The 27956-nt window shown below is 37.8% G+C and overlaps 1 protein-coding gene across 1 annotated transcript in view; it reads left to right on the top strand.

The window, feature by feature from the left end:
• Positions 1-5916, top strand: part of mtnr1bb (melatonin receptor 1Bb) — a 44610-nt gene extending 38694 nt beyond the window's left edge. Inside the window, exon 4 of the mRNA XM_003446809.5 lies at positions 187-5916. Coding sequence (XP_003446857.1) covers positions 187-609 — 423 coding nt within the window. The 3' untranslated portion in view covers positions 610-5916. The remainder of the gene's footprint in view (positions 1-186) is intronic.
• The last annotated feature ends 22040 nt before the right edge of the window (positions 5917-27956 follow it).

Raw genomic sequence — 27956 nt, 5'->3', positions numbered from 1 at the left:
TTTTGAGCCTCTGAAAATAGGGGACCTTTAATAAAAATGGTTGTAAATACTAATCTGTCAATGCAATATTTTTGTTACAGCCCTTTGAATCAAAGCTGGAAGTCTGCACTTCAAAAAGCTCACTTCATAAGAATGCTTCATTCACATCATTTACAATTATGTCCAATATGTTTTGTTCATGTCCAGGTGCGTCGTAAAGTGAAGACAGAAGAAAGCCCTCGCCTAAGACCGAGTGACTTGCGGAATTTCATCACCATGTTTGTGGTATTTGTGTTGTTTGCCATTTGCTGGGCCCCACTTAACCTGATTGGCTTGGCGGTGGCGATTGATCCATCCCGCGTGGCTCCTCGTATCCCCGAGTGGCTTTTTGTAGTCAGCTACTTTATGGCCTACTTCAACAGCTGTCTGAACGCCATAATCTATGGCTTACTGAACCGAAATTTCAGGAATGAGTACAAACGCATTGTCACCTCCGTCTGGGTGACTCGGCTCTTCGTGACGGAGACTTCACGAGCCGCCACGGACGGAAGGAGCATGAGGAGCAAGCAATCGCCGCCTCCGCCGCTCAATAACAACGAGTCGGTCAGAGATCGCACAAACAAAGAATGAAGTCTGAATTCTTGAGCCTATTAAATGCTAATTCCTGTTTTGTGTTACATCCAGGTAGTTGTGCAGCTAAAGAGTATTAAGTAATGAATGAAACTGAAAGACATGGCTTTGTTTTCTTGTAGTTTACCAAGATATGAAGAATTCTATCATTTAAACTCAGAGTTTTTACCACTGATGGGTTTTAATAACTGTGATTTGCGTCAGTGGAGTAAACCCTTTAGAGATTATATCTGAGAACTAAGCCATGTATTGCAGTTTCATGTTGTTATTACTCTAACAATCTGAATGACACATTACTAAAATGTGATATCCTTTAATGTCTGCTGCTGTAGACTTTAAGACATAATTCACCAAACTGGGTGGCCAATGGTAACCATACACTTCTCTTTAGTAACTTCAGAAGCCTCAAATCGTAAAACTCGCCTCACCTGAACGCCAGATTAGTACAAGAGGAAATGATGTCTCACTGTTGATAATATACAGTATAATATCAGTTTGATAGAGTTTTATATGGTGAAAGTGCTAAACCTAAATGCTGCAGTAGCATACTTAATACTGCCTGGTCTGACCTTCTTGCACTGCGAACAACAGGAAACAAAATCTTAGTAATAAACATGACAAATTAATTCAGGTGATGGATGGCACAAATCAAGTTGAGAGAAAAACTAGCATCAAACCATGTAATATGTGCTAATTAACATATCTGTTTTATTTTAGTGCACATGATGTAGCTTGTGGAGGATACCTGTGTGTCTGCTGACGCTGCTCAACCAATCAGTCACTCAACAAATAAGCTATGCTTCATATCTACTACAGTTTGTGCGATATGGCTATCTAGGCTTCTTGCAATACCGAAGAAAAGACCCAAACTTATACTTATAAATTAGAGAAATTTCTATAAGTTCTATAAATATGAAATAAAACTACACTGTGTGTGTTACATACAGTGTCCAGAAATGGTCATTCTGCATCATAATCAGTTTTGATACTACAGGTATTGTGTTATAGTGAACCTTTTGTACTTTTGCTAAGGTAGAAACTCACAGCATTAAATCCATCTAAATCTACAGAAATAAAAGTGCAATGCAATAACTTATTCAGTTTCATCAAATATCCAAGTGCAGCAAATGGACAGTTCCCTGTGGACACTTTCCTATGCAATTCAAAACACACTGCGTTCCAATCCAAGTTCTCCAACATAAGTTGCATCTGAAAACAGTATTAAGTTAACTCAGCTAGTTCCTAACCTTAGCACATCCATATTTCAAGAAGATGTCATGGTATATTTCTGATTTGCCGCACTGCTGCTCTCTAGACCGCATAATAACAAAAAGACTGAGACACACAACAAGTTCATGAAGCTGTTCTCCCTTCACTGCTAAAGCCCTGCGAATGCAGCAAGCAGTTTAGACTGGGCTCAGGTTCCTCTGCCTCCTACATCATATGCTGTGCAGTACGATGTAGTGGTGATACTTTTCTTTATGCTGAAATACTTATGCAAAGCTTTAGCTTTTCATTTCATAGGTAATTTAGTATCTTTGTTAATTAATGCTGTTCGTGATTATTTTTTTATTTTAAAAAAATGAATTCACCATGGATACACGTCGATGCTTTCATTGTGGAAAGTAAAACAAAGAGAAGCAATCAGAGTACATTTGTGAAATGTAAGGAGCGGGTCACGTGCTTGTATTAAATTTGACGGGAGGATGACACTCATTGCCTCTTATCAGTGAACAGTGTTTTATACATCGTAGATGTCTGAGTAAGTTCTGTTCATATCCGTTTTCCCATCTCAGGGTGCCTACTGAACATTTTTCTTGTGATATGTTTTGTTGTCCAAAACATTTGCAGTTCATTAGCTACCTTACGAGGGAGTCCGAAGACATTTCAAAGGGATATTTTGTAAATTAGTGTTAGTGTGGTTTTTACCTGTGCTATGATGTTATCAGAGATGTATTAAAATGTGTTTTTTTTAATGTATAATTGAAACTCAACAACCCCACATAATAATTGTGTTATTGGATTATAGTTTTATCATCTCTTCCCATTAACCCCATTATAGTGCATCTAAAACAACCTCTAAGGTAGCTGACACAAACATTGCATCACTAAAAAATTCTAAGAATGGTGAAATAAGATGTGCATTAAAATGTAACAGATTTGTTTTTCTGCTTTTCTCTGACATTTAAATGCACTGTCGGTGCACATTCATGTGTTCCTATACAGGCTGAAGTGTGCAAAGCCAGACTCTCACAGATGCCGAGCTCAAAGTTATACCGCAAAGACAGAAGTGTAAACCTTACAAACACAGAGGGAATATTTAAAAGCAAACACTGAAATATGTGGTGCAGAAAAAGGAAGGGGGGGAAAAAGCAGTGGTTTATTATTTTGTGTTTGAAAGGAAAACATATGGAGGGACTGTGCGGCTTCTTTGGGAACAGAGGAATCGGGAAGGTCACTTCCCCATCAGGGAAGCAGAAGTGGTGCCCAAGTCACTGGAGGGAAGAGGAAGTTGCAAAAACAACAACTAGAAAGGCGATGCTGGTATTGACAGAGAAAACTAGTCTGGAGAGTGTTTTAGATGCACTTGGAGGGAGGTAAAGACTTCAGTTCAAACCAAAGAAATGGATGTAGGTGAAGGGGGTTATGTGCACATACACTTTATCATGATGTTGCTGGGGGAAATTTTTAGAATACCTTCAGTCCCTTAAGTTTTTCTTTTTGTTTTTTCTTCAATTTAAAACTACTGCCTTATAGTTAATACAATCGTGTCAAACTTTTAAATATTATACGGCAAGTGCCATAGTGTCTATTAATAATGAACCCATTCAGCAAACCTGGTTTGCCTCCATACTGCTTCTTTTTATGTATTCAGGACAGCTGTCTATAGAAAGTTTTCTCTGCAGCATTGCACATAAGTTCATATGCAGACCTCAGGCAGGAGACTAAATTGCTGAAACAGAAGAACAAGTGTTATCTTTTTTTTTCCTTTGTGTCTTTGTCTTGTATACACTAGGGCAAAATTATGTAGCTTTGTTCATTTATGTTCCCTGCGCTCACAGTGTGGGCCTATTTCTCCATGCCACCAAATATTACACATTCCTTGATAAATTAATGGTTTGCTGTAATTAAAATGCTGTTTTCCATCACCTACACCACAACCTCACAGCTTTACTTTTAAAACCGGCCACCATACTGCAGTTTCTCATCGGGCTTTACCACATGCCAGCAAGGTGACTCATCAATCCTCTTAAATCGTGTAAATTGTATGATGAGTTTTTACATTGGCATGGTAACAGATAACTATCTTGAATGCACAGCTATTCCTAGAGGTCCTTGTATTAAAGGTATCCTGCTTTTTGATCGCCATGCTGGACTGTGTTTGCACCAGGTGAGATGCTGCAGCAAAGGGATAAATTGGTGCGTTCCAGCAGAAGTCGGTGTGATTGTGCTACGTGTAATTCTAGACGAATCAAAACAACATTTTAAATTCTGAGTCACACAACTTTGGAATTGAAAAAGTTATTTTCGGCTTACTTATGAATGATTTACATACAATTTTACCTCAAAAAGTGAAGACGCAAAGTAAACAGTGAAGATCGTCACGCTGTTTTTCATTGGAAGATTAAAGCCAAGGTTTCTGTGTGCGACTAATCATTTTGAGTGCAGTGCTAAATGAGATGACACACACTGTCTGTCTGTCAGTATGGTGTCGGAGTCTCTCTCACACCTTCCCCAAATGCTGTACGCAATATTAACGCACTATTGACTTTCTAGTAAAAGAGGAATGTCCTGATCATTTTAAATTATCATTTCCACAATGTGATCTGTAGCGTGAGTCCAGGTGCCAGTTTGCATTTGAAAAAGTGAATACCCGTTTGGCAGTGTAAACACATTCATCATTCATTCGCTTTAGCTTTCAGCAGATGGGTTTCCAAATTACAGGCTACTACACAGATCACAAGATATTCCCAAATCATAACTTGATGAAGTCAAAATTTCATAAAATTAAATGAATCAGAGTGAAACACTCATATGGTGGATAAACTTATTAAAGCTGTTACTCATTAAGCCTTCATAGACTTTTAATGACTGCTGTGCAGCAGGCTGGCAAGCAAATATTAGATAAAGGTATCCACCAAATCTGAGCTACAAGCCTACGTGACACATTATGCCTCATATAACGTTTTTATTGATTGAGGGATTTTGGCACATGATGAACATATTAACCCTGAGATGTCACTGTTCCTGTCTTTTATTTTGATCTGCACAAATTTCCTAAACAGCATTCAGTTTTGCACGTGTGTGAGTGCGTGTCTGTGTGTCACTAATAGATTATGTAAGAGCATGACAACACCAGCTGAAAAGAACGAAAGACTGATCAAATTACGAGCAAAGCACTTTCTCAAAGATGAAAATAAAATGATAGGCCTTGGGAACATAACTGAATGCACTTACAGTATCCTGTAAAGGACATAAAAAAAATCAAACCACAGAAAGGGAGAGAAAAAAATCTCGTGTATGCACCTTTTGTACTGTTTACATATAAGAAACCCTATATGTGTCATTTACAACTGTGACTGCGACAACAATAATTAAATATTTGCAAAGCACAAGTGCTTTTCACCTGATTAACTTTTACACTCAGTGGCCACTTAATCATCTGCAGCTCATTAGACACTTTTTGTTTGCCTGCTGCCTGCAGTGATGAACTTAATCATCTAAATCTTTTCAATCTTACAAAAGAAGTTGTGCTCATGCTGACCGGGTGCTGCAAAAGATGGAGAATTCATAAACAGTTTGTAACTATTTAAATGTGGCAACTGACTGTGTATCTTAATGTCCTAAATGGCTTTTGTGAAAAAAAAAATATTAAATGCTTTATTACTTTTTTGGGTGTGAAACGACACCAGATTAAGCAGGACAGTTGCTATGTTACATTTCAGGCGTGTAGCCACTTGACTACTTGTGTCATGATAAATGTTTTCTGTTCCAGAGGCTGTGTGAATGTGCATGCTTGTCTGATGTTTATTATGACCGACACTAATTGGCATGAATTCACTAACGGGGGCAGGATGCCCAGAGGTCTGAGTCTGAGTAACCAAAGGGAAATCTGTGGAATGTAACGAAATTTAAAATTTCATCACAAAACAAGAAAAAAGGAAAAAAAAAGACAATGTTGTGATACTGAGTCTGCTTAAAATGAACTGTGTGTAAAAAGAAAAAAAAAACCCATGAATTATATGTACAATTCTCCTAAAACACAATGTTATGGAAAATAAAACTCATATATCATGCTTTGTTGGATTTAGTCATTGATGTGTTTTTGTTTATTTATTTTTTTAAATCGGCACATTTTAGAAAAGACTCACTTTTGTCACTTCCCAGCACTTTGTTCCATAATATTTCAGCATGCAGCTAAAAAGGTTTCTTAAAAGCCTGAACTGACTAAAAAATGACTCATCTCTGTGTAGATCTGTGATTATGATCTTTTTAAGGGTAATTTTTCTTTTGATGAGACACCCTCTTACTCTCCTAAGGTTTAGAATTATGACTGACCTGGGGCTGGAAAGCTTTTGCCAGCTTGTGATGCATACTTTTGGACTCCCTGAACTCCCTGCCATTAGACTATGCCGCTTTGCACTCGCATTGAATGTTTGACTGGAAAAGGTGAAGATCTAAATTTGGGTAAGCACTTTGCGGAATTACGGGGACTGCAAAGTTGCTTCACATTGACACAGAGAGATAAAAACTTTAAAAATGTATACTTAATCAGAATCAGAAAGACTTTATTTATCCCCAAGGGGCAATTAAGAGTTAAGTGCATTTATCAAACTTATATTTAGACTCTTGAGCTCTCAATTAAATCACTTTAATAGAATAAACACAGATTTTTTTTTTTTTTACATAGCTGTACAGAGTAAATATAAGTGGAAAGAACTGTCTAACAGAGTTAGGGACTTGAAAAAAGTCAAAGCAGATTAGATTGCAACAGACCGTGGGACGAGTAGCTGGAGGTGATTCAGCACCGGAGGCAAAGATTATGATTAAGAAATGAGGGTGTGGTTTAGAGAAACTTCTCCTTGCTCATGATGAATAATTGCAGGCGATGATATCCAGATGGTAGTCTACTCACTCTCATTATCAAACTCAGTGCACACATCTCTAATATAATGGGATATTAGTAGAAAAAGAGAAATCAGCTGCCCCAAGAGAAGCTACACAGCATGTAATATCATCTCATAAAACACTCTCTCCACATGAAATACTTTGTAAATTCAACATGATAATTTCTGGGGATATGATGTGATGAGATTTCAAAACTTAACTAGGTGAAACTTAAGTGTACATAATACTCTGCAGACAGAAACTTGGCCCTTTACAACAGCAACCTACTGATTAGGTAGGCTGGTTTTATATCAATGTGATTAATATAACAAGTGTAATTATTGTGTTCCCCTTTACTGTAATTATTACCATAGTCCACCCTCCTCAGCTCAAAAAAGATATATCCTCTTCAGTATTTGTTGTTAAGTGGCTACAGTGAATATCAAAAGTTCAAAAGATCAGCAAAGACTTTAAAGTCATATTTAAAGCTGAGGTCTCTGTCTGCTGTAGACCAAAGCTCAACTCACTGAATGCAATTGCCTTCAGTAATTCTGATTAACATTTAATGTGTAAAGGGGGACTTTGATTGCATCTAATGCATGGATTAACAAAGATAATCCATGCATTAGATTAATCCATGTATTCATTTTAGTCAGAAACAACATTATGCAATTTCATTTGATTTTAAAACTCCTAAGCTTTAAAATGAAATGAAATTAGAGGGCACTGTTTTCTGAAATTACATATCATCATCACAGATTAGGTATGAATATGAGGTAAACACTGTGTGGCTGGAGCTTTATGTAGAATGCTTGATTTACTTTTAATTGAAGAGGGTTTCTTGGGAAATCTTTTGTACTGGCAACACCAGATGTAGTGTAAAAAGGGAGCAAAATGCCACAATTCTGAGATTTAGAAAACATGTGCTCTAAACCTGTGTGCCCTTTTAACACAAGGACCCTTTCACATTTAAGACAGAAGCAGCATGCCAGATACTCTCCTGTTGAGAAGAACTCAGCAGGTTTTAAAAAAGGAAACATCAAAGCACTCGTGGTTTTTCATGATCTGTAATAATACATTTATATACACTGATGAAACGGACTTTAATGTCTTGAAAACAGTATTATGCCATAATTTTTGATTTTCTGTGATTAAGTATAAATGTGTTAGCACCTTAAGGGAAACCTTGACCTTAAAAGAACCTGCTGCACATCACTTCAGATTAGTCTTCTTTTTTATCATTTTAAGGTGAAAGTATGATATTTATTTTTTTCCAGCTTGTTTAAGCTTTTTAGTCAGGTCATATGAGGATTACTCAAAATCAAATATTCTAAGCTAAGCCTTCATGTTTCATATTACACCACTGCATTGGGACTGTATTCACATGCCATATTACTCATAGCTCAGGGTTAGAAGGTTAGATGCTCTTATATTATTGTACTACTTCATTCCAGTTTCAAGTTATATAAACATAAGGAATGATCAGCAACTGAAAAGACAACTCTAAAAATCAGGGGTTACTTGAGGTCATATTGGAACGTAAAAGAGTAGATTTCATTAGCCATTACCTAACATAGGAGGATTAGACAATTCACTGTGGTTGTGGCTGTCGTGGTTTTGTTAAACCAGATGTAATGATTGTGGGTTGTATATGACTCTAGAACCAAGGTTACCACCTGCCTAATCATATTATTTTAAATGACACAAAGTTTTACTCTAAATTAAAAATGACAGGTAAAAGTAAGTAAAATGTTATTTACATAGCATCTTTCAAGATGAGCATCACAAAGTGCTTCATAACAAAATGCTAAAAACAAAGTTTCCTTTGTAAAAGCGATAACAGAGTTAGTGCAACTAAATTAGCAATGGTGTGACAGCTAATTACTTCATCATACAAAACTGAAGAAGAAGCAAATACGCGGAAAAACAATGATGGCCCCAAAACAGAACCCTGCGGTACACCACGGACAAAAGAAATGGAAGAGGACCAGAAGCAGCCACAGAAAAAGATGATTTTAACAGATACAAAAAGAACCTCTCCAAAGCAGACTCCAATACACCCACCCAGAATCTCATCCAATCAAGCATGATGTGATTACATTTAATGACAAATTCATATATTAATGAATAATGGAAAAGGGCATAGTGTGTCATAATGAATAAAAACATATATACATAGAGCTATTTTGTGAATATGAACATTAGGCAGACAAATTTGCTCCAGAGACCTGTAATAATAAAGAGATGTGATTTTTATCTACAACAGCATTCAATGACGTTAATTGCTGTGAAACTCTTCTATGCAGAAATGACTTACTGTGATAATCCTTGCATGCTTACTTTGCAAGTCTTAACAGCTATTGTTTAAATACTTCCTTGGAGCAAGATTTCATTCAAAAGCATGGCCAACAGAAAAATGCCTCCAAAGCTACTGAGTCTGAATTGCTCTAGCCAGATTACAGCATGTGTCCTATTGCCAAAGCATGCTCCTCTTGTACTGCTGAAGAACAACAATTATGGTCACATTACCGTTCCATTTCAATACACTTTCAACTACTGTACTTTGTAACTGCTAGAAGTACACTGAATGGGTGCTGCAGGAGTTGGTTCCCTGGTCTTTGCTGAGGACCACGGGAGCCTGAAGACAGCTGATAACTGCTGAGACCTTAAGCAGTGGCCCATGGTTGTCATGACAACAGACACTGCAGACACCAACCTTTCTCTGCAATAAAATAAACAACCCTAAACAAACCGAAACTGTAAAGCAGCCAAACTGTCATGCTCTTCTGAATCTGACTGGGCAGACTTCAGCAGTGGAGATTAGGTATTCCACTTTTCATTTTCTTTTCAGTCTCTTTTATCACAGAATGATATTCAAAGTCAGTGAATGGTCAGCTGCCATCAAATGCTGTCAGTTTAGGCTTTTCCTGGACGCACTTGGATCTCTTTGAAGTCAACTGGAGAGTTTTCTGCTTGGAAAGCCATATTTGCCTCACTGAAATATAATTTTCAGTTTAATCTTTAACCGTACTTGTTGGTGGGTTCTTTTGTATGTTTTTTTAAAATATGTATTAGTTTTTATTTTATTTGGTTTTATTAGCTCATTGCCAATGTATACACTACTTCACTGTTAATGACTCATGCAAGTAGGATCCATTCTAAGAAGGCAGTGCATCTTACATTTGGTTGACAGCTGTTTTTGCCTTCCGGTGCTGATGTTCACTTTTAAATACAATTTCCAGACTACATTAACTCATCATGTTGTTCTTCTCAAACCCTAGTTTCAGCACATGCACTGAAAACCTGAACTTTTTCAGGCTTTTTTTGCACTCGTGTGTGAATTGGGTCAGTACAGTAATTGCCCAGTGGACTGACAGCAAGAAAGTACATGTCGTGTGTACTGCCTCCTGACAGTTTAATCAAGTCTCACTCTTGCCTAAAGCAAACACAATAGTTTCAGTAATGAAAGAGTATTTTCTCCTGTTGTGTGCAACATTTGTCAAACGACAAATATAGAAAATACTCCTCCGTGTCCTCTGTGATATACTAGTGACATTTATATCACTTTAAATTTATTGACAAAGAGCCTAGAGAGTAAAATCCAAACTGTGGAAACGACTATCTACTTATGCTAAAGCACAATATATTCTGCCCAACCATGCAGCCAATGCTTCATTTTTAAGCTGTGATGAATAGGCTGGTTCATTGTTGGAATACTGCCCTTTTCTACAGCAGAAATGCTGTCACTATATTTTTTCTGTGCAGTCCTCTTTGGGCTGGGTTTGCTCTCGGCTTTGTGGTAATATCGATTTAAAGACAGGGATTTGTTCTAATATGCAGCCACAATTAACACAGAAGTATAACTAGTGTAACAAGATATAAATAAATTTGAGTAACAGACAGCGATTATGGTATAAATTGTGGCAGAGTAGCCTGCACTGTTTGTATGATCACCATGAATGGGTTTCTACCAGGTGCACCATTTCAATCCCCCAGCCCAGTGACATGCAGGTCAGGTGAAATGGGAGCTCTGAATGACACATGCCATTATGAGTATGAATGTGTTTGTTTGAGACAGAGCGTAAACCATGGTCAAAATGAGAGGTGGGATACACTCTTGCCCAAATGTGTCCCTGAACAGGAAAAGAATAAATGGGTTGTTCCATATGAAAACAAAAAGGACAAGCTACTGGCCAGCACTCCACTATTAATCAGCTTGTATCTCCCACACAATGCAAATATGTTATTGTTGTTTAAATGTTAAAAATATTCAATTAGTGCCTTGTGAAAACAAATACAAATTCAGCTCAGGGACCCACTCCACTTTGCCTCGTCTTTCTAAAAATCACTTCACACGCCATCGTACTTTCTAAATATCTCATCTCAAGCCCTATATTATCCTCTTCTAATTCTAGCATGCACTCCTATAGTTTTGGTTAAAAAAATTTTAAATATTGGAGGATTCTTTGAAAGGTCACAGGAATACTTTACTGTACTCACTGTCATCCAACATTATGTCTCTTTTGCAAGCACATTTTATTATAGTAATTGGCTGTGAATTAATTTAGTTGTTTAAGTGAAAAGCAAAGACCTTATGTGAGACGTAGATATGGGGCGCTTGACAAATGCATAGACAAAAACTATTCTTCTGTGAATTTAATGCTCTTTAAGCAATTATTTATTGTAATTATTTATCCAGAATAATATTTGAATACAATACAGTATGCCATACAAGTTATTATACATTTGCTAATATGTGACGTACCTATTAATGTACTTTAATGTATTTAAGATGCTTTATGTGTTGAATTAATTAAGGAAGTTTGTGTTTTTTAAGCCTAGGTTATGAACTTTATCTTAAATAGAAGCACATGACTGGTTAAGCAGACTTTCATTTAGACCCTGGCTTTTTGCCCTCTGCACTCTTTTCAGAATGAACACAAAGGTGAAGCTTTTGAAGCTGTATGCATGAAGGACATTTAGTGTGACTTAGCTTGTTTGATCAGAGTAAAGTACGTAATTATGTGTTAAGAATTTTTTTAATTTATTATCATGTCAAAATGTCAGTAAAGTATCATTAGTGCCTTTTAGCAGTCTCTTCTTCATTGAATTTAAATTACTTTTACCAAGGATGAAAAAGTGGTTCTGAATCTTTTTTTCCTCCATTTATTTTCTCTCTTTGCTTTTCTGGCTTTTGCCGTTTGTAACAGTATTTTTAAAGAGGATTTTAGGAGAGAAATTTATGTGTGTTTTGACCAGCAGGTTGGTGCAATTTAACTGGAATGTGATAACATTACTACCGCAGCATTGGCTAGTGTAATGGTCAATAAATTAACTGAGTGCAGCATATCCATTATCCAGTGTATAGATGTTAAAGCTGTTTAATGTAAATGGTAGTGCAAATGTAAATTATCAAAATACACGCACCTTTCATATTCAACTTCATGTCAACTCTCCACTGATTCCAACTACCTGAGTTACTCTGACCAGTCGCTATCCCCACTGCCTTCTTCCTGGACATCCCTAGCAAGAATCTGAAACAGTTTGAGTATTCTGAGTCTGCCTCTTCACATTAGTTGAACTCATCTCCTTCTCTTTTCTGACAGAGTTGACAAACTGAACTGTGATGCAGACTCTGGGTGATTCTCCAGTTACAAGTCTCCCTTGTGAATTCTGAATTCTCATCAGTAAACCGCTGAAACTGCACAGTGTCCTGCTTCGGGTCCACCATAAAATGTTAGTTTTAAGGATTATGACAGACATGTTTTTCAAAGAAGGACATTTAGCATGTACGCTGCAAGCAACATACTCCAAAACCTTGTAGTGCTTCATGGATATTTAAATTTCCCTGGCTTCTCTCCTCATAGCATCCATTACTTCCAAAAAGAATTTTAAATTGTTATCGATCAGAACGCTTTGCCTGTGTGCATTTTAAATGAGCGCAGGTGCAGAGAAGGAAGATGCAGCTGTTTTTGGATTTTGTTTTTTTCTTTGGATTATAGAGGTTTGCTTTTAGGGATGCGGTAACAAATTGTTTATTACTCATGTAATGACTTCCACCATAGAATCATGTCTGACTTTCATAACAACCTGAAGATACGTCCGTGTAGCTTCATGTAGTCAGAAAATTCATTTCAGTAAAAGGCTTTGTAAATGCTTTGATGGCTAGTTTATGCATTAATCCATGCTGATTCATATTTCACAATAGATGATGTAACAGTTACATAACTACATTAAACGCTACGTCCAGATGAACAGAATCAACTTTTGGGGATATATAAATTATTATTTTTTAAATCTTTTTGTGAATGGTTACAGTACACTCTCAAACGATTGCTTATGCTGTGCTAATTATTCAGTACATATTAACTACCTGCAGACATGTGGTACCTTTAGGATGTGTGCAAATGTGAGGAACAACCTTGAAAATACAGTATAGGAATTGTGAGATTATGTCAATTGAAAATATGATCAAAGTCACAGCGTTCACATTTTATGAAACCGATTGCAAATGGCAATCAGCCTCATATTAACAAACCTGCATCTCGTGCTGCTTTACAGATAAATGTGTTTGGTTAATGGGCTATTTCCTGAGTGCATTTCAGTCAATGTTCGCATGCTGAACACTCGCTGTGCTGATTGGCAGGCAGTCCCAGCTCTCCTGATCCAAATCTGCTCAGCAGAGGCAATCCAGAAGGTGTCTCAGTTGCCTGACTGGATGGATTAAAGGCGACATAAAACAGTAATCTGAGATCTGTTCATTAAAGCTTGTCTGATAAAATGGAAATATGTATGTGAGTTATGCAAATTGAACAGAAGGAGAGAGCCTTTGAAAACTGTACAGGTACTAAAATGGCTTAAGCACAATAAGAATTGTCATGTTATGTTTAGGAGTAACAGTAGGGAAAATGTATTTTTTTTTAAAAAAAAAACACAGTTCTGGTACACAAGTCCATCACTGTCCTGCCGGCAAAGAGGCGTACGCAGCACACACAGCCCAAACCCTGCCAAATGGTCCACTGGCTCTCACTGCATGCTCTTTGCCAGCCTTGTACTCCTTGAACCCGATAAATGAGTGAAAACAGATGCTTGCCCCTTGGTCACCTGCCGAGATATCACACCAACCATGACACCAGTCAATTCCAACAAGACACCCATCCTGGAGCTTGGCCCACTACTTAGTTGACAAAAATCTGCCTGCCAAAATCTGTCAGATATTCTACCTGAAGTAAGTAGACAGGCATTTTTTATTTCTGTTTGTCACAACTCTTCAAGATCAGCGTTGCTTTACAAGTGTTTGGTTAACATAAAAATGAAGGCTGAGTTTGGGTGTGTACTGACTCATGACTTAGGATTAGGATCTCTACTTTTTATATAAATAGACTGAAAAGACATTTCAGAATAATAAATTACAGTCAAAGATTTTTGTTGATAATGCAGAAAATGTAATTAGAATTGAGAATAAGGTTGGGATTTTTTTATGTTTCTAAAAAGAATATGAGCCTGTTTTTGCTTTGCTCTGTAGGAAGACTCAAGTTTCTCTAAGAAGACAGTAGCCTCAGTAACCACAGTGACTTACTGCAGATTAGCTCTGGCTAATCGTGGCTTTTGTGCCAGAAAAGACTCGGGGCTTTGAGCTTGTTTGACTGGCTCAAAGAGGGAGAAGGGCTCTAATATTCATCTGATTGGCTGGCGAAGAAAGCCACCTGACTGGTTAACTGATTTATAAAGGAAATAATGGCCAACTGTCTGATTAGGTACTTACGTAATACCTTCTGCAGACAGTAATATACTGCCTGGGCAACGTCTGGACCTAGCTGCACTAAATCATAAGAGAATACTTTCCAACAACCAAAACAACAGAGGACATTCAGGCCAGCAAGAATACTCTCTGCAATCCAATTAGCAATCCAATTTGAGAACTGCAAAAAAATTAAAGCTAACCTCCCCCATTTTTTATTTCCCTCCCTCAAAAATCCTTGGTAAGCAGTGCACATTTCAATACACTGACACTGCCTCTTAACATAATTGCATTTATAAGTGCCTATCAGCCGTAGATTCTCTGTTGGCATTCCTTTATGTGGCCATGTTTACCCTACAAACAGTTTGTATATAGTTGATCCTCCATAAAGACAAAAACTTCTCACTGAAAGTGATACAAAATCAAATAAATTACATGTGAAATATAGATGTTTATTTATTATAATGATAAAAATGATCATACAAAAAGACAAGGAAACAATAGGTACACCACAACATTTAACATCTTCTGTCACATTTAGTTAAGGTGGAATCTTTGGTTTAATCCCTGCTAAAATATGCAGTAAAAATAGCTTCCACTCGATATATGTACTTTTCAGTAACACAAAATAAAGAAACAAACAAACCTCAGTTTGAATAAAAACTGTTTACACATTTATGGAGGACAAATCAATGATTCTGTTTATTTTTGCAAGTTTATTTTTTGCTATATAAAAATTATCATAAAAATCTTTGAAATACATGTGTTATTACTAACTTATTACTACTAATAATTAGAACAGGATTATTACGATATTTATTCTTCCGACAAGAAATTGATATTTGCATATGTTACTGTTTGTTCATGTATTTGCAAGTGCACTCACTGGGAAAAAGGAATGCATGACCAGCATGGCTAAACAAAGAGTGGACATAAAAGGTTTTTGACCACATGATGCATCGTGTTCAACATGACAGTTTATGATGGGTACTTGAAATCATCTGGTATAGAGCTGTGGGTGTAGTTCTTACAAAGAGTGGTCAAAAACTGAAGGTCACGTTGAGATCAAGGACAGGTTGGATATTTTTAAATGTCAGAGAGAACTCAGATGGGATTTGGAGAATGGATGGAAACTGAAAGGTTCCATATTTATGCGGATATTATTAAACAGTAAAAGCCAGATTGGATCCTTACCCTTCTTTGGATTTTGGGCTTTTTGGCTGAGTACAAGTCAAAACTATGAAAGCTGCAAGCCAAGTGGGTTTTGTGATTCAAGTGTAATTTGCCTCTATATCAGATGTAACTCTTGAAACAATATTGTTTATCTGTTTCATCCAAGACCTAAACAGATAGCTAATAAATAAAATTGGATTGGATTGGAAATGGCTGAATGAGAATGAGAAATAATAAATACACAGATACAAGTGAACAACCACTGATAAAATAACATTTTAAAATGAACAAAATTTTCAGTTTGATGTGGAAAAAGGGGTTTTGTTATATAAAGAAGATCAGGTGTGATCTGGGGCACCCAGTATTTTTTATTCTGTGGAAATGAAGGGAAAAGAACAAACATTTGAACCACCTGTTTCTTTGGTAAGATCATAAATGAAATCTATTTCATCTGTATCCCCCCAAAAATAGATTGCATGTGTGTGTCTCCAGTTCACATCAACATCTTGTCACATCATACATGCATAAAAACTTGCCAGAAGCATGCCATTGGCTATTTGGCTATAGTCAGCTATCAAGGCATCTGATTAATTATCTATTTAAATATATTTCACTTCAAGTGGTGTAGCGATGTATTTTTATTGATATACAATATATTTAGTTGCAAGGAAAGGAACTGCTCATGATCTGTAGCATATCGTATCATCTATCAGACATGGTGAAGGCAATGTTATGGCAGCCAGAGGAACCAGGGTCACTAGAGTTTATTGATGATGTGACTGCTGATAGAACTAGCAGGATGAAGTGGCCATACTGTCAGCCTTAATTCAGCCAAATGCACAAAAGTGATTGGACAGCGCTTCACAGTGCAAATCGATAATGACCCAAAGCCTATCGTAAAAGCAACCCAAGGGTTTCATAAGGCACACGTCTCAGTAATTAGTTAGTTAGTTTAAAATAGCATTTGGAAAGAGCATTGGGGGATTTTCATGGGTTCCAGACTTCAGACAGTCATTAACTGTAATTTTCATTTAAAATGAAACTCCCTCAAAGTCTTCTATTTAAAATCAGCTTAGTTTCTCTAATTCTTTTTTGAGCCTCTGAAAATGGGAAAATATGTTTAAAAATGGCTGTAATTTCAAAACAGTTATAACAATACTTTTAGTCTTTGAACTAAAGCTGAAAGACTGCACTTGTTTTGAATCGACCATGGAGATGTAAAGTGGCAAATTCACAGAAAAATGACATTGTCAGAAAACTCTGCTACAATCCTAATTCTGAAAAAGTTGTGACTGTAACTAAATATAATGATTTGCAAATCACATAAATGCATATTTCACAGTGGAACATAGAAAACAGCTGAGAAAATGTACCATTATAAAGAATACGCTGGTTTGAATTTGATGACACGTCTCAAAAAATTTCAGGCAGGGCAATGTGTAACATCCCCTACTCTATATATACAGTATGTAAATGTTGGGAGAGGAATATTGTCCCATTCATGTCTGATACAGGACCTGCTTGACAGTTCAGGGTCTTGCCATGATGGACGAAATTTTTTGAGTTAGTGGACGATCTGGACTCCAGGCAGGCCATTGCAGCATCCTGCAGTTCATCATTTTCTTGTTAAAATATCCAAAGCTTTGCCCGAAAAAGACATTGTCTGGCTGTTGCATATGCTGTGCATGTGTTGCTCTAAAACCTGTATATATGCCTTTTAACAATGATGGTACCTTTCCAATGTGCAAGCTGCCAATTCCATAGTCACTGATGCACCCCCAAACCATAAGAGATGAGGGTGATTGAACTGAATGCTGATAACAAGCCAAAGATCTCTCCTGAGTCTGGAGGAGATGTGGAGATGCACAGTTGTCAGGGGCTGGGTCTGTGACCCAGCATTTTCAGTTTATTTTGTATTTTTTGATTTCTTATACTGCATATCAAGTTCTAGTGGTGTCAGTATTATTAGTTAGGATTTAGTTGAGTTTTATTATAGTTTAGGTTTTCATCTAATCTGTTCTTGTCTTCTGTGTCAGTATGTCTTGTGTTTCTTTCCTGCGTGTTTCATGTTTTTAAGCTTTTGTGTTATGTCTACATCTCTCAGTGCTTCCTGTTTTATTTTGAAAGTCTCGTGTTTCTTTGTTCAGTGTGTTTAGTTTAACTCTTCCCCTGTGACGCCGTTATGTTCATTTGTGTCAGCTGTCTCCCCATGTGTTTCCACATCCCCTGATCACCTCCTGTGTGTATTTAGTCTGTGTGTTTTTATTCAGTCTTTGTCAGGTGGTCTGTTTTCCTCCCTTGATGTCACGGTTCCCGCATGCTCCTGCTCTGAATCATGTTCATGTCTTTTTCAAAGTCATCAAAGTCTAATTTTTCCCAGTTTAGGTTTTAGTTTTAACCATTGTTCATTTTTGGCTTATTTTGTATTCATGTTTTTCGGCCCAAATAAACGGCTCGCTTTTTGTTATACTCCGTTTTTCTCCCGTGCCTGCATTTTTGGTCCACACCTCAAACACACCGGCCTGTCCAGCCGTGACACACAGTAGTAGTACTATGTTTGAGATGAATTCTTGTTTTTCTTGTCACCCAAGATAGCTTCTATTTGTGTTTGTGAAATATGTAACTCAGAGTCAAACATTCATTTTGATATACTAACGAGGATCAATATCAACAGAACAAAGCTGACATTTGCCTGGACACCAACCTTTATGATAGCCAGAGATGGTAGCGTATACAGACACGGAAACACTCATATTAGACATTCAAAAAGTGTTGAAGAAATATTCAAAGTAAGTATAAAAATGGTAATACATTCATTCATGTCAAAGAAGGATGTGATTGTGAAGGAAAGAAAAATGCCTCCAGCCAGTGATAGCAGGTGGTCCATGAAGAGTCGATTCACTGTGGAGCTGGTGAAGAGCATGTCAAGCAGACCTTAAAAGCACTGAGATGGGTACTTGCACCAGGGGGCACAGGAATTGTATTGGACGGGGGGAAAGTTATAATTGATGGCAGTGTCCTTTTGTTCAAACAAACAGATGTTTCATTTCAGAGCAAAATACAAAAAAGGGAAGTAGTTTGATCTTTCTAAAGTTGCAGATTAGGCAGAAAACGGAAAATATTAACCGCTCAGATTGCTTCTTTGCTTCTATACTTTCAATAAACCGCAGAAAATGTGATGTGAGAGCTGTCCTCATTTCTAATTTAAAGGCAGCGCAAGCTCTTATTGTCTGGATAATAAATTGCACAGTATGTACTGGTCCCATCATGGCAGAGGACACACTTATGGGAGTCTCGATATAAGCATTGTAATTAATGGTACAGTTAGGATGAAAAACAACTTGCTAAGTGATTTGGGGTTTTTTTTGTTGTTTTTTGAATACAAATTTCTCCAAGCTTATCATAAAAAATAGCTTGCTTACCTGGTCCAACTCAGAACTAGATTGATGCCTCAATTTTTCCATTCAAATACTTGTTAGGAAGCCATTTAATGGTTTAAGGCTTTCGTTTCTTTTTTTTTTACAGCTTCTCCAAAATCCATCCAGCTGACCTTCTTAATCCGACTGCCTGTTTTGGTTCATATAGTACATTCTGTCTGGCAACAGCACTAAAGACAGAGCTGGGCATAAATCGTGAGGTATAAAATCCTCTATTATGGATTCAATTCCCCCCAAAAAATGTTGCTGTGTTGTGACTTTCGACCCAGTGATTCTTCACATTTTCGTCAGCAATCAAATAGCGCTTTCTCACCTCGGCTATCTCTGCTGACACCGACTATTCACCTGAGCGCCAGAGATGTTTCGCCTTTGCCCCCAAAGTTACACCACTGCTCAGTCAGCTCACACCTTCAGATTCACCCTGGACTGGTATAAAAGTAGGTAGATAAAAATACAATCTCGGGCTATTATGTTGACATTTTTTGAGTTTTACAAGTGCAGTGAATAAACAGTTCACTTTGATGTGGCAACAGACAGATACGCTGTCTTCCACCGAACCTTATCTTGTTCTTCTTCCTAACAGCTACGAAAGTGCCAAAGAAAATGTGTTGGGGTAGAGTCTCTCAAAAACATCTTACTCCTTACATACTTCACAAATGCTCGCCATCACTACAGTGGTGTTGTTTCATCATGTTAATTGTAACTTATTAAGAATACTTTTCACTTCTTAAAAGAAAAAGTGCAACAACAAACCAAAACTTCAATGACACAGTAGCTCATTCAGCTCACAGTCCATTACAATTCACAGGCTACTGCCCGTAAATGACAAATGTGACCTTGAGCTTGATCACAGTGTGTGTGAAGACTTATGAGGTGATCACTGTGTGTAGGTTTGATTCAATTCTGCCCAATATTGTAGCTTGTGAAAGAGAGAGTGGCGTTCATAGGTCCGTTGGCATATTTGTGCATTAAACTGTTCTGTTCTGAAGCCACATGTGGTATCAAAACACTGAAAACTGCATTAGCAGTAATGGTTTTCTGATATGTTTGATTTACCAGAACAGTGTGAATTTGCAAAAAATTGTTTTCTAAAGTTAAGTGGTGAAAAGTTTAAATATTGTGTTTTGATAGCTGACCGAAGACATCTGCAAAAGACAAAACTGAGAACCTTTCAAGAAAAATACACACAAATATGATTTCTTAAAAACTAAAGCTCACTCCAAACACAGTTAAGATCGTCACTGTTGTGGAGCCTATCCCAGGTCTCATTGGGTGAGGGGCAGTGTACACCTTGGACAGGCTGCCACAACCATGGAGATGCAGTATTTGTTTTGCTTGGACTTTGCTGTGTGTCAGCTTTAGGAGGCTCTTCCAGAAAGTAGGTTTAGTGAAAACTCTGAGTTTGTTTAACCTGAGATGAAGGAAACTCTCTGTTTCAGAACATTGTGTGTTTAGAAAGACAGTTATCTTTCCTCCGTGGGTTATAGCCAAAGAGTGAGTGAGTGTGTGCTTCTGTGTCTCATTTGTGTCTGTGAAAACTGCTGGAAAGTGTTTGTCCTGCATCTTTGGATGATGATGTGTGAAGATTGTCCTCCTGGGGCTTATTTATACTTTTTTGAAGTAGTTCAAATCCCATAAGAACCAGAACATCCTTTGGTTAGACTTTTTGAATAGCTCTAACACCTCTAGCTAATATCAACATGTGGTCTGTGTGAGATGCGACAAAGTCAAATCTCTTCAAGCCAACTAAGTTCAATTCAAGCCCCACAGTTCTTAAAAATCTATTTATGGAATTTATCTTATGTAATGGAGAAAAATTAAAACCCCAGTGATTTAAAAGTTGTACATTTGTACAATATAAAAAAATAAATACAATAAATATATTTATGTGTTTAGGAACATTTATACCTCGAAGGCAAACTATGTGGAAGCACCGCAATAAAGTTGTTAAATGTTGACCAAGTGGAAATTAACAAATGTCACTGTTATTCATGACAGTATGAGCGTTTATTGAGCTTTGATTTTTTTTTTTTTTAAGTCCTTATAAGACCTAGCAATTCATTCTTCTCCTCTGTGGGGAACACGAGTATGAAACTTCTACATCAAGCCAAATTTATGCATCCTGGGCTTTTTAGTGATGCCATATTTGTGGGAGGTTTGACTAACAGACAACATCACCTTTCTTTTTTAAATTGATAGGCAGTGCAGCTTCCACATTTTATGGCAATAAGACAGCTTAAGTGATATTTTTGCAGGTATTATGTTTCTTTTGGTAAAATTGTTCATTCAATATGAGACTCTTAATTTCAGCTTAACAGTAATTTCAACCCTATCAAAACAAAACTTTAATTCAGTGTCCTTTGTGGTGGACAGCAGGACTTACTAACCCCAGTTTTCAACCTATATCTATACTTCAGGAAGCAGAGGGCTGACTGAGGCAGAAAGGATTTCACTGTAAAAGGGGAGTCGGACGTATAGGTGTCAGAGGATGAGGTGGAAGAGAGCCAGGCAGAACAGGAAGGTGAGAGCTCAGAGGACATACCAGAGGAGCTTTAGCAGGGACAAAGTGATGGCACCCACTGTCCATCATGGATAAAAATCAATGTGTACTCTGAAGCGCTCTGAGGTTTTTTGGCCATACAATGTGTAAAAGTGTAATAAGAGCGTTTTTAGTTAAACACACACACAAAAGTTTGGTTTCTTAAACTATTTTAAAAAATCAGTTAATATTTGCTAAAATTGCAGTAAACTGTACCTCTCCTTTCTTTATTAAGTCAATTTCAACCCTACTGAATCTGTGTCAAGAGACTTTCTAACATGAAACACGAAAACAGGACAATGCTGGCCACAACCACCAAAACTGCAGGGCGCCAGATCACATCAAACACTAATTTTGAAAGCAGATTTTTGAAAATGTCAAAATGTACAAACTACAATGAGACACTCAACTCTGAAGGCACAATTAAAACTGCAAACATGGCATGGCATGACTTGTACACCCCAGAATCAAGATATACCGGTTCCTAGTAATAGCCAGTTTAATGAATCGGAATTTTTTCGAGATTAGGCAGTTGCACAAAGTAACAATATCTTGATGTCTCTGAAAAAAGGAAAAACAGTAATTCCTTCTGAAATATTCAGAATTGTAGAAGAGGAGTCACACTTATTGCTGTTTTTTTATTACTATTACTGAAAGTGCAGTAAACTATACCTCTCCTTCTGTCATAACCTGTGTGTGGCAAGCACGATTGGACCCAAATGCAGACTCACAGAGAGGATTTGAACACAAAAACTCAGCTTTATTGCTAGAATGACATGATAAAAAATCTAAACTGGAAAATCTACAAACTAAATCATGAACAGACCATACACAGCCAGGTATGAGGGAAACCATGACAATGGATTGAGGGAAACAGAGACTTAAATACACAGGGAATGACGAGGGAACAGAAAACACACGGGGAACACAGCTGACACAAATTAGACCTGATGAGAAAGGAAGGAAAGCAAAACTGAAAATACTAACCCAAGACACGGACTGTCAAAGTAAAACAGGAAACATGGTGAGACATAGACTGTGACAACCGGACATGGCACACGCAGACCGACTGGAACACAAGAAGAGGAACGGACAAGGGGAAGCATCCATTAGCAGATGGGTACGCTATGATCATAAAGGGATGGACACAGTCAGCAACAATAGTTGGGTAGGCTGTGGTGTTTTTAGCATTGCTAAAATAAAGGGATGAACTTGTGCCAAGAAACTACACCATTACACCACTAGCAACACTCCAAACCAGGGATCCCCAATTCGAGTGCAGAGGGCCGGTGTCCCTGCAGGTTTTAGATCGCACCCTGGGTCAACACACCTGAATCACATGATTAGTTCATTACCAGGCCTCTGGAGAACTTCAAGACATGTTGAGAAGGTCATTTATCCATTTAAATCAGCTGTGATGGATCAAGGACACATCTAAAACCTGCAGGGACACGGCCCTTGTGGACTGGGATTGGGGACCCCTGCTCTAAACTGTCGACACAGGTCAGGATGGATCCATGGTTTCATGCTGTTTACACCAAATTCTGATCCTACCATAAAAAAGGCAGAAATCAAGAGTCATCAGTCCAGGCAATGTTTTGTCAGTCAAACTGTAGCTATAGTTTCATGATCTTAGCTGACAGGAATGGCATCCAGTGTGTTTGTCTGCTGCCGTACGCCATCTGTTTCTAGACTTGATGTGTTGTGCCTTCAAAGATATCTTTCTGACTACCTTGGTTGTAATGAGTGGTCTTTTGAGTTACTGTTGCTTTCCTGCAGCTCGAAGCAGTCTGGCCATTCCCCTCTGACCTCTGGCATCAACAAGACATTTTCACCCAGAGAACTGTTGCTCACCAGATATTTTGCTCTTTTTCAGACCACGCTTTGCAGAGGCAAGAGAAAAAAGATGGTTGTGTGAGAAAATCCAAGTAGATTAGCAGTTTCTAACATCACTTTTTCTGAGATCAGACTGTCTGGTTCCAGCAACCATGCCACATTGAATACACAGGTAACAGACACAAAGCTTACACAGGTGAAACCATAGCTAAACCTAATAGACATAACAAGACGAGGAAGTAAACACAAGACAGAGAGAACAACGCACGATCTGATATCCTCGTGTTGGTGTTGTTCCCAGATCATCATACTAAATGTTGTTCCAGGATCAACATTGCAAGTGACCAATGAGAATGTTGTGACGTCATACTTTTGCGACTTCGGGAAAAACCGCCGTAAAACAAAAAAATGTAGTTAAGCTGCGAGAAACGGCCTCTGTCCGCCGATCAACGGACCCTGACCCTAACCCTAACCCTAACCCTTTAATAAACGGTAAGCAGAATTGATATTGTCCTTGCAACATTGGAATTTCATAAATGCACGAATGGCTTGGTGCGCAAAAGAATAACGTCACAACAATGTGATTGGTCACTTGCAATGTTGAACCTGGAACAACATTTTCATGATGATCTGGGAACAACACCAACATGACGATATCAGATCATCCGAGAACAACAGTTCCCAAAATAAAATGGGAAGCAACTGGGACAAGAGAGAATGAACTCAAAGTAAACTCATTCATCAACAGTTACTACTGCTAACCAGAACTGAAAACTCAACGTAGAGGAATACAATATATCCTAATAAAGAAAGCACAAAAGCCACAAATAACAGATATATAAACTTTTTAAAAAAACAAAATGAAACTATTCAAGAACCAGTAAAATAGGTATTAACTATGTACTCACAAGGACAGAAAATCACAAACTAAATAGACACAAGGCGGGTTCTTCAATGGGCTCTTCCAGAAACGATAATGCTCTTTTCCGATTTTCTGATTGTAGGCAGTAATTTCATACCAGTTGCTCCAGAGCAGGTCAGGTTCACAGCAAGAGTTACCATGGCGATGCCTTAATAGTATCGAAAAACCCAGTATTACTCCTGAAGTTACCTGGATGAGACAGAATCCATCTTCATAGTACAGGCCTCAGGTGAACCTAACAAAGGGACTGGTGATTGTATATTCATCATGCATTTTTGAATTAGATTTTTCCATAAACTAGTTTGTATGTAGATTTTGTAAACTGTTTTTTTCCTGTAACATTATTCCACCGAAGTGGGGACAAAACCCTCTACCAGTCGTTTATGGAGATTTATTCACAGAAATTAGAGACGAAGGATAAGTAGAAAGGACAGCATTATTCATTTAGGTGCGAATCCCCAGCTGCCTGGCTGCTTAACATTGCAAAATTCTTTCCTGAGCTGGTATGGAAGTATGAAGATTAATCGGAGTTCTAAGTGTGTTCTAATATTCCCTGTGGAGATTTATATTATGTTTTTGCTTTTTCATTCACTGACGCCTCACTTGTTGCCCTTAAGGACAAACTGTAATTTTTTAGCATTGTAACCGGTTTATGTCTGCAAATTGATTTCGTTCAGCTGTAAAAACAGCTTTGATCTCAGAAAATTTCCTCCCTTTGTGATTTTATCCCATAATAATACACCAGGCACATATTAAAAGGGAAAGTAATTGTTGTTCTGCAAGACATTAATTTATAGCACTTTGTTTCTTAAGACTCATTGGAACAATTCTGAGATCATTCATAAGGTGGAAATAAATGCAAATTAAAAGTCACCTTCTTTTTATTTTTTTCAATCATTCCAGTGTTTTTCCCCATTATTCTGGCAGATTAGACCTTTTCTCAAGTTGACATTGGGCAGACACCAAACTTAATATACATAAAAAATAAATAGAAGAGCAAACTCTCCCACGCCCGGAGGTACAACAAAACAAACAAAGCCACAGAGTCATCAATCAACCAGTGTCTGTGCACGCCCTCAACCTTACGAGAGCTCTAACCAATCCAAATAAAGGTTGTGAAAATGTTGAAAAGTGAAAGCGCCCGTGGATGAACTGTAGAGACTGGCTTAATTAACGTTCAGCCACACCTAAGAACAAACAAATTATGGCAATTCATCTCCACTGACTTTGCATTGCATAAATGTGCCTTTGTGTCAATTAACAACCCCCCCAAAAAATAAAATAAAATAAAACCCTAAAATACAGTGTGGCAGGATGTATTAGTAACAAACATCAACATAAGCTTTTATAAGCAGTCAAACTAAAACAACTGAGTGTCTGTTTAGAAGTCTGTTTATGGGAAATTTTGACCGTTCTTCTAGATTCACATTACAATACATTATTGAAAAAACTTGCAATTCTTTTGTAGCACTAACTGGAGAAGTAGAATCACCAAACCCCCATCAGAACTCAGAATCTGTACATGCACTGTATTGCGAAAAATATTTGCGCTTCTTCGCCTTCACACACGTAATATGAATTTGTGTTTACATTCCATTTATGTCTTTATGGACCTTGCTTTGTGCACTGGTTTGCAGTCTTGTTGGAACCATGGTCATGACCATGTGCGGGGCCATCCTCACACCGTTCCCACAAAGCTGGGAGCATTGAATTGTCCTAAAAGTCTTGCTATGCTAAAGCGTAAAGAGTCCCTTCACTGGAACTAAGTGAATACAACTCCTGAAAAACAAGGCCACACCAAAATACCCCCTCCACCAAAACTTTACACTTAAAACAGTGCAGTCAACCAAGTATTATTCTCCTAGCAACCACCAAATACAAACTTGTCCATCAGATTGCCAGATGGAGAAGCACAAATCATCACTTCAGATAACCCATCTCCACTGTTCTAGAGTCTACTAGTAGTGTGCATTACCACACTGCATTCAACGTTTTGCGTTCCACTTGGTGATGCAAGGTTTGGATCAGCTGCTCGGCCTATGAAACCGATCCCATGAAGCTCTCTGCAAACTGCTTTTGAGCTAATCTGAAGACCACATGAAGTTTGCAGGTCTGTAGCGACTGACTCTACAGAAAATTGGTGACCTCTATGCACTGTGTTTCAGCATCCGCTGACCCTGCTCTGTGATTTTACATGGCCTGCCACTTTGAGGCTGAGTTGTTGTCAGTGCTTTAATACAACTACCAGTTGACTGTGGAATATTTGGTGCCAAGTAAATTTCACAACTGGCTTTCTGACTGACATCCTAACACGGTAGCATGTTGGAATTCACTGAGCTCCTGAGAGTGGCCCATTGTTCCAAACTGTGTGTCTTGGTGCTTGATTTTACACATCTGTGGCCATGGAAGTGACTGGAACATCTGAATTCAATGATTTGAATGGTGAGTGAATACAACTGGAATGCAGTGTCCATTCCATCCTTTCTCATAACAAAACTGTATTAACAGTTGTTATTAGGATCTCTCAAATGCCTTAAATATTTTATAGAAATTAATTAAGACATCAGTTTAGTTCCAATGTGAAAGAAAAATCTTTGTCTGGATTTTTTATCAAAGAAATGTTGCTTTATTCTTTGGGTGGACTAAAGTTTCTAATGCAAACTCCTATCAGGTCGTGTTTCTCCTTGCAGTGGTTAGAAAACGTCTAAGAACCTCAAATTGCCTCAGATATTCATGCATAGCTGTCGTGTACTGGCAGCAGGCATCATACCTTAATCCCAGATTAAGCTTTGAAGCAAGGTTACTCAGTGATTAATCTTGGAAGCTGTGCATCATTTGGTATGTATCCATCAGTATTTAACTGCAACTTTCAGTTCCCTGACTGCAGAGTGTGGATTGGATGGACTGCATTAGAGATAAATCAGACTCATTAATGATTTATCTTTATGTGTTCACTTCATTTTCACTCCTTTTATCCTACTTTTAAAAATAACCTTCCCATTGACTACTTTTTGCACTTGAAAAAGCAGATTATTGGTTGACTTGTCAAGCCTTTCTATAATACCTTTTCTATAAAAAGCAGTGCTTTTAGAGGCCAGTTTCTAAAAACATAATGATGGATGTCGAAACTGTTCCACTTAATTATTTTCTGGACTTAAATGGCTTGCCTAAATGGTGCATATGACCAAATCTATCGAAGCCAAAAAGCAGTGAGCCAACATCTGTGATGCACAATTTGTGTAGAGTGCTCCTGGCAATGGCTGACACTAGTCAAACTATCAACTATAAACTGTAACTATTTTAGAAATGTTGGCACTATCTGATTCTACTAACTTGTGGTTATTGGATACTATTTCTACAGCTGCTGATAGTTAAAAAGTATTAGTTCAAGCTGTGAAGAATATTTTTCAGAAAATATTAAGCTAGATAGTTGTTCTCATCCAGAGGTCTGTAATCCACCATGTGGTCCTGCTACGCCTGAGCCAGTGGTCTGGACTTCACCCGAGTCAGTGGTCACTGACGCAGACATCACTGGTCCTGCACTGTTTGGCCATCTGTGGCTGCCTCCTGAAGTGCTAGTTCTTTGTTTTC

This window comes from Oreochromis niloticus, linkage group LG10 (genome assembly GCF_001858045.2).
Source record: "Oreochromis niloticus isolate F11D_XX linkage group LG10, O_niloticus_UMD_NMBU, whole genome shotgun sequence".
Taxonomy (NCBI): Eukaryota; Metazoa; Chordata; class Actinopteri; order Cichliformes; family Cichlidae; genus Oreochromis; species Oreochromis niloticus.
Note: the sequence above shows the minus strand (reverse complement) of the source record. Positions and strands in the feature narration are given on the sequence as shown.